The 7,803-nt window shown below is 47.0% G+C and overlaps 1 protein-coding gene across 5 annotated transcripts in view; it reads left to right on the top strand.

Annotated features, from left to right (window-relative positions):
* Positions 1–639: 639 nt before the first annotated feature.
* Positions 640–7,803, top strand: part of TRIM9 (tripartite motif containing 9) — a 111,148-nt gene continuing 103,984 nt past the window's right edge. For 2 of the 5 annotated variants that reach the window (XM_034648449.1, XM_034648451.1), the window contains exon 1: positions 640–1,643. In XM_034648449.1, coding sequence (XP_034504340.1) covers positions 822–1,643 — 822 coding nt within the window. In that variant the 5' untranslated portion in view covers positions 640–821. The remainder of the gene's footprint in view (positions 1,644–7,803) is intronic. The other 3 variants (XM_034648450.1, XM_034648448.1, XM_034648452.1) reach the window with 2 other exon arrangements.

The raw sequence follows: 7,803 nt of genomic DNA, 5'->3' as shown, positions 1-7,803 counted from the left end.
GGTGCGAGAAGCAGAGAGGCTCTTCCTGGGGCGCCCCCAGCTGCGGGAGCGCCCCCCAGGCTGGGGGAGCGCCCGGGCCGGGCTGCACCGCGTGGCCGGCGGGGAGGAGAGCCCGGCTGCGGTACGAAGACCTAGGTCTGGGTGAGGCGCCAGCCCAAGCCGCCAGCACAGGAAGGAGAAGGGGCGTCTCACAGGCGCGCGGCCCTCGCCGGTCGTAGGTCGGCGCGGAGACCCGAGCTAGAAGCCGAACGCAGACGGTCGGCGACAAGCACCGGCCCCCTCCGCCGGCCTACTCGCTGCGGGGAGGGGTTTCTCACGCCCCCTGCTCCTGGGTGCCTGCACCGGAGGTCGGAAGGAAGCGGGGCGAGGGATGAGTCATCCCGCCGAATGCCTCCTTCCCAGTCCCTCGCCTCCGCACGCCGGCCCCCTCCCGAGACCCAGCAGCCGCGAGCGAAGCCTCGCTCATCCTCAGAGCCCGCTACCAAACCCCCCGTGGCCTGCGGAAGCGAGGGGAAGGACGGGGCGTGTGGCCAATGAGAGCTTCGCTCTCTCGCCGCCGGCCAATGGGCCGCTGTTTACAGGGTGGGGCGGGACTAGGAGGGGGCGGTCTGGGGCTGGCGCGCGGCGTCGCGCTCGCGCGGCTCACAGAGAGAGTGGCTCCGAGAGAGAGCGCCTCACGGGGAGTCGGCGCCTGAGCGACGCGGGAAGGCGCCTCCGTCACCGCCGCTGGCCCAGGTGCTGGAGACGACAGGCCAGTCGGCCACTTCGCCAGCTCAGGCACCCGTTGCAGCTGCCGCTGCCTCGCTCCCCGCCCGGGCCTCATGGAAGAGATGGAAGAAGAGTTAAAATGCCCGGTGTGCGGCTCCTTCTATCGGGAGCCCATCATCCTGCCCTGCTCTCACAATTTATGCCAAGCGTGCGCCCGCAACATCCTGGTACAGACCCCGGAGTCTGAATCCCCCCAGAGCCGTCGGGCCTCGGGCTCCGGGGTTTCCGACTATGACTATCTGGACCTGGACAAGATGAGCCTGTACAGCGAAGCGGACAGCGGCTATGGCTCCTACGGGGGTTTCGCCAGTGCCCCCACTACCCCGTGCCAGAAGTCTCCCAATGGCGTCCGCGTATTCCCCCCGGCTATGCCGCCACCGGCCACCCACCTGTCCCCGGCCTTGGCCCCGGTGCCCCGCAACTCCTGTATCACCTGCCCCCAGTGCCACCGCAGCCTCATACTGGATGACCGGGGGCTCCGCGGCTTCCCCAAGAACCGCGTCCTGGAAGGGGTAATTGACCGCTACCAGCAGAGCAAAGCCGCAGCCCTCAAGTGCCAGCTCTGCGAGAAGGCGCCTAAGGAGGCCACCGTCATGTGCGAACAGTGCGACGTCTTCTACTGCGATCCGTGCCGCCTGCGCTGCCACCCGCCCCGAGGGCCCCTAGCCAAGCACCGCCTGGTGCCCCCGGCCCAGGGCCGCGTGAGCCGGCGGCTGAGCCCGCGCAAGGTCTCCACCTGCACAGACCACGAGCTGGAGAACCACAGCATGTACTGCGTGCAGTGCAAGATGCCTGTGTGCTACCAGTGCTTGGAGGAGGGCAAACACTCCAGCCATGAAGTCAAAGCTCTGGGGGCCATGTGGAAACTGCACAAGGTGAGTCCTGAGAAAACCCACTCCTAACTCCCCTCGCCTCCGATCCTCCGGTTTTGCAGCAGACGGTCACCCGTTTGCGTGCAGTGCATCCCGGTGGGGGCGCAATGCAGGTTCTCCTATATCTGCTTCCCCCGTCTGGTGCACTGCAGAAGCGCAGGGGGCCTTAAACCGAGAGCAGGGGAGTTGAATATCCCCACAGAGTTGTTGGGGCGATGCCTTACAAAGGGTCTCCCGGGGAGCGCTGCCTAGCACTGGTCCCCTCTCCACCGCGGAGGCGCAGCCTGCGGTCGCCGCCAGCGTACTGGAAAGCGCTGCGTAACTGGGCAGAGGCACGCCGGAGCTCGGGGCTGCCAGAAACGCTCCAGGGCAGATCCGGCTGCGGTCCCCAGGGACGGAGTGGGGGCGGTGGGGCGGCGCGAAACGCTGAAGGCTGGAGCTGCGGGATAGGCGGGCGCTGTGATTCGCGGCGGGGGCGGGGAGAACTTCGCGGGTGGAATACTGATGAGTCCACGCTGGAGCGGATGCGGGACCGGGTGCTTTGCCCCCCGGAGGCGGAGGAGTGGGGAGTGTAGTGCAGGGGGAAGAATAAAAGGGGGGGGAAATCCTGTGGTCGCCACGGCAACAAGCCCTGAGGGCGGCGGGTCCTGACCCTCCCTGGGGCTAGGGACCTGGGGCTGAAGTAGCAGGACGAGAGGTTTCTGAGTGGTCTAGGCCTGAAAGGTAGGCAGAGGCGTCTTCCGGGGTAACCCCATCCTCCCAATCACCACACACGCGTTTGTCCAGGATTCAACGCTTTTCCTCTTTCAGCAGTTGTCTTTGAAAGCGTTGAGGCACCTGTTACCAACAGATTTATCTTTCTGGTCCCTTTTGATGGCACCTCCACCAAAGCCAGCTTCAAGAAGAGTGCCTTTAACAACGTTTAGATAAGCCACTCTTCTGCTCAGAATCCTCCACTTGTCCCCCACATTTCTTAGACGGTCCTAGAATCGTCCACTAGGACCTGCTTGACCTGTTCACATGTGGCCTCATCGATCTCATTTCCTCCCACTCATTCCCTTTGCTCCAGCAACACTGTCTCTCAACTAACGTCAGACACCTTCCCGCCTCTGGGCCTTTGCATTCGATGTTCCTTCTGCTTGGGACAGTCTTACCCAACACCCTGTATTCGAACGGCTCACTCTCTTGCCTCCTTCAGATTGTTGCTCAGATGTCAACTTTGCAGTGAGACCCTTCTGAACACAATTGCTGCCAGTAGTCTCAGACACGCCTAACTGGCATGCTATATATTTTAATTATCATGTTACTTTTGTATTTATGTATTGCTCCCCTCCACACATCCTGAACATAAGCTTCATGAGGAAAAAGATCTTTATAATGATATGCCCACCCTGCTTAGAAGGAAGGGAACCACTCTTGAGATGTGTGGAAATTTCACTTTTAATTTTTATTATTTATTATTTTATTATTTATTATTTAATTATTTAATTTTAAAATAATTTTAATTATTAAATTAAATTATTTAATTAAAATTAAATTGGGATGCAAAGGGTAGGGCAGGGATCCAGGATTATTGTGGGGAGATTTTCTTCACATCATTGAGTTTCAAGCCCAAGGATCAGACAGGACAGTAAAGATGGTGTTCAGGCCTCAGCTATGCCCCACTCAGGGTTTCCTAGCATTTCTTGGAGACTAGAAAGGCTAGCCTCTGAGAGAGACCATGAGGTTAGGCTGAAACACTGATATTTTATTTACAGCAAGAAAAGAAATAAGATATCACCATTTTCAGTAATCAGGGAGATTTTCTCAATTCAGTATTAATTGAATGTGATCCATGTTTACAGTTATTTGTGTTCTCACATATAACCTATTAAATCTCATTCATACTGAAGGAAATTTAAGTCAGCACAAATTTGAGCCCTACTAGACATATGCATCTATTTTTAAAACATTTCAATTTAACTTTTTAAAATGATATTTAATTTTGAAAGTTTTCAAAACGAGTTCACGGTCAATTTTTTTCTTGATGTTATGATTGCACTCTTAAACTGCTAACTATAGCCTATGTTAAGTTGCCTTTCAAAACTATCTTTGGATCTAAGAAATTAATCACCCTGTCTGAAAAAAGAACTTGAGTCACACACTAATTAGGATGGTCAAACCACGGCATTAGTTTTCTGTGAAGACTACACTTTATCCATTAAAACCAAATGCCACCTTTAATCTTTGTCAAGCCCTGTACAGATTTGAATACCCATTCGTTTTATGGATGATGGGAATTGTGAGTGGACACTGGTGAGGACTGGGTTGAAATTTGGATGTCCGTTAAAAAAACAATAATGTCAAAGTCCTTGAGACATGACATAAGTAAGCTAGAAAAGGAAGGTTGGTTCATTGGAGAGAAAAAAAAAAAAGACCATTTCTTCTCTAATCTTTTGCACACTTTTTCCAAAATCATGAATAGGTATAATTTTTGTCCAGTCAATATCAGAATTATCAAACTGCCAAAAAAAAAAATAAGACAGAAAGATGACAGATTTTAACATTTGCTTACCGTCTTAGGTGAACAACAAACATTTCTCCCCCATCTTTATCTTCTTAATAAGGTAGTTAATAGGCTAACGCCAGATTTTCTCATATAGTCTATTTATGTTCTGTTTCCACAAAAACTCATGGGCCAGAATTTCTATGCCTTTCAAAACACAGGAGAGCAAAGAATTACGTTAAGTAGTTTCCCCAAAGTTGGGCAGTTAGTTATCAACATACGTTATTACCAGACATGAAAATTTTCATTAATGTTTTACCATATTAATTAGTCATTTCTAGGGATAAAAAATTCTGTGAATAACTATTTCCCTCGAGCACCAGGTCATCATCTTATACATTCAAGGCAAAATGGCTGAAATTTGTTTTTAAAGAGGTTTTTAAAATAAATGTTTGAAATTCTTAGTTGTCAATTGACCAAATTAAAGTACTTCTTGCACATATATGACCTTCAAAATCCATGAAAAGTAATACTGCATGAAGTAGCCGTATCAGACAAATACCTACTAACAGTTTTCATTTAGCTCCAGCACTTGCTATGTTTCTTTATGCATCTTAGGTTGGTATAAAGAATTGCTACACAAAAAAATCATTTTGTAGGTGCTTTCAAATAAGCAATTGGAACCATTATTACTACTTTGTAATTTTAGCAATTCACATTTCTAAGTCTGACATTATCCTTAAATTCCTGGTGTGTTTTATCAATCACTGAATCAGTACATATGAAATCATTCTGTTGTATTTGTGCTATTGAGCAAGAATTTTCTTTTCCTTTCTGTACTAACCACTCTGAATCTTGTCTCAAATATTATTTTTCTCCTACCTTTTTTTTAAATGAAGATTTGCAATTTAAGCAACATTTTATTTTATTTATTTTAGAGAAAGAGCCAGTGTGTGGGGAGAAGGGGAGGAAGCAGAGGAGATGGGAGAGGGACAAACAGACTCCCACCCTGAGTGCAGAACCCACAACCCTGAGCTCATGACCTGAGCCTAAACCAAGATTCAGATGCTCAACCAACTGAGCCACCTGGGGCCCCAGCAACATTTTAAAATAAACTATCAGTTATGTTTTAATTTTCAAAGTATTCTGGAAAAAATATCTATTTTATAGTATGTTGGCATCTCATCAAATATTTGTGTAGCAAAGTATGTTCTTTAATGTAACTAAAATGGTATTCAGTTAACTATCAGCAGTAAACACAATATAATCTAAATGTTCTTATGATAGCAAGTAGTAGATAGTCATGTTTTTTTATATTTTTAAAATTTATGTCTAGTAAAATCAGAACATTCTGTGCTCAGTGGTACAAATATTAAGGAGAATGTATCAGAGAAGTCAGTTGTTCCTCTTTGTACTGAGGCATAATAGAAAGAGCTAGATGACGGGAATCCCATTCCAGACCTGATGCTGCCACTTACTTGCTAATAACTTGAAGCAAGTCTCATAACTTCCATGTATCCTACACACAAGTCTGTATTTGTGGAAATATTTTAAAAAGATAATTTAAATGTTTATAACTTACTCATTTCAGTTTGGCACAAGAGGAAGTTTTGTGTAAAACAGAAGTTGTTGTCTCCCTAGTCAACAACTGTTTCATAAAAACCTCATCTCCCAACTTGAAATACTTTGCTTGCTCTTTTCAGAGCACAGGATGCAGTAAAAGGTTACTCTTGAAGGTGGCGGAAAAGGGTGAGCCACACCCTCATGGGTCCAGAGAATAATCTGTTGAAGTAAACTCAAGAGATAAAAACACTACACAAAGATTTATTTATATATTAAGCAAAGGCATTTCGTTTTTCAATAACGATGCTGAAATGGTAGTTGATAGGGGCGCCTGGGTGGCTCAGTTGTTAAGCATCTGCCTTTGGCTCAGGGTGTGATCCCAGGGTCCTGGAATCGAGCCCCGCATCGGGCTCCTCTGCTGGGAGCCTGCTTCTCCCTCTCCCACTCCCCCTGCTTGTGTTCCCTCTCTTGCTGGCTGTCTCTCCCTCTGTCAAATAAATAAATAAAATCTTTAAAAAAAATAAACTAAAATGGTAGTTGATATCACTCAGTTTTGTCAGATTCTCCGAGGAAGACAGTGTTATCGCTCTGAAGTAGCAGAAATTGTTCCTCCCATATATACCATAAAACAATGCTATTAATTGAAATTTCAGGTCATGTCACAGTTTGCATAAAGAGGAAATTGTCATAGCTACCTGTTATTGACTATTAATAACGCACAGTCAAAAATTATCATTACTTTCAGTACAGTAAATGCTCTCATCTAAGTATTTCTCAAAGTGTGTGTATCCATATAACTCAACCTTGGCACAGAGGAGGAGAGAACACATTATATGGTAGAAATTAAGAACAAAATAGTTCAAAGTAATATCATTGTTATCAATTTTATCAGGGACTCTTGGTTATAAGGCACAGAAAACTCGCTTAAGTGATCTCAGAGGATTTCATGGGGAATGAAACAAATCAACTCTCAAGGAAAGCAGAACTGGAAAGCTAGAAACTGAGTTTATTTTCTGTATCAGTGAGGTTGGACTAAATTATGCTGCAGTAACAATTTCCTAATCTCAGGGAATTACAGCAACAGTATATAATTTCTCACTCCCCTCAATGCTCACTGAGAATCATCTTCGGCCGTTCTCCACATCTTCTTATTCTTGAGAGCTGAAAGAGCATGTTTGGAGCATGCCAACCTTAGGGTAGAGGGAGGAGAACAATGCAGAACTACTCAATAGCACTTCAAGTTTCTACTCAGATGTGGCGTGTCACTTCTGCCTATGTTGATTGGCTAGAACAAGTCATGTGGCCCTGCCTAATGTCTGTGCTGCAGGAAATACACTCTTCCCACAGAGGGAGGCACCAGAAAAGGACCCTGTAGTGGGGGCTGGAGAATATTCTGAACAACTAATACAATCTGTCACATGTTTAACTCTCTCATCTCTGCTCTGTCTTTTGCAATGGGCCTCTTTGGCTTGCACAAGCCCTGACAGGACCCACTGTAGCGTGACACTTAAGTGCAAGTGTCCACTGTCATCTAACGAGTGTCTCTTCACATTTTCAACTTTAGAGAAAGAATCTGATTGGCTCAGCTTATGTTAGGTAATGACTGATGACTGTCTGGGCCATGATCCCACCCCTTTGGTAAGGTGGATGTAGAGGCCTAGGCTGGGACAAGTGAGGCACTCACCTCAGCAGCAAAACTTAACCCGGCACTGAAACTCGGTAATCAAGAGTAAAAAAAAATTGTAATGCAATATCTTAAAAAATAAAAATGAGGGGCGCCTGGGTGGCACAGCGGTTAAGCGTCTGCCTTCGGCTCAGGGCGTGATCCCGGCATTATGGGATCGAGCCCCACATCAGGCTCCTCCGCTATGAGCCTGCTTCTTCCTCTCCCACTCCCCCTGCTTGTGTTCCCTCTCTCGCTGGCTGTCTCTATCTCTGTCAAATAAATAAAATCTTTAAAAAAATAAATAAATAAATAAAAATGAATGCAAAAAATCCATGATCAACAAAATGTCAACATTTTTTTTTAAAGATTTTATTTATTTATTCGACAGAGAGACAGCCAGCAAGAGAGGGAACACAAGTAGGGGGAGTCGGAGAGGAAGAAGCAGGCTC

Source organism: Ailuropoda melanoleuca, chromosome 20, assembly GCF_002007445.2.
Source record: "Ailuropoda melanoleuca isolate Jingjing chromosome 20, ASM200744v2, whole genome shotgun sequence".
Taxonomy (NCBI): domain Eukaryota; kingdom Metazoa; phylum Chordata; class Mammalia; order Carnivora; family Ursidae; genus Ailuropoda; species Ailuropoda melanoleuca.
Note: the sequence above shows the minus strand (reverse complement) of the source record. Positions and strands in the feature narration are given on the sequence as shown.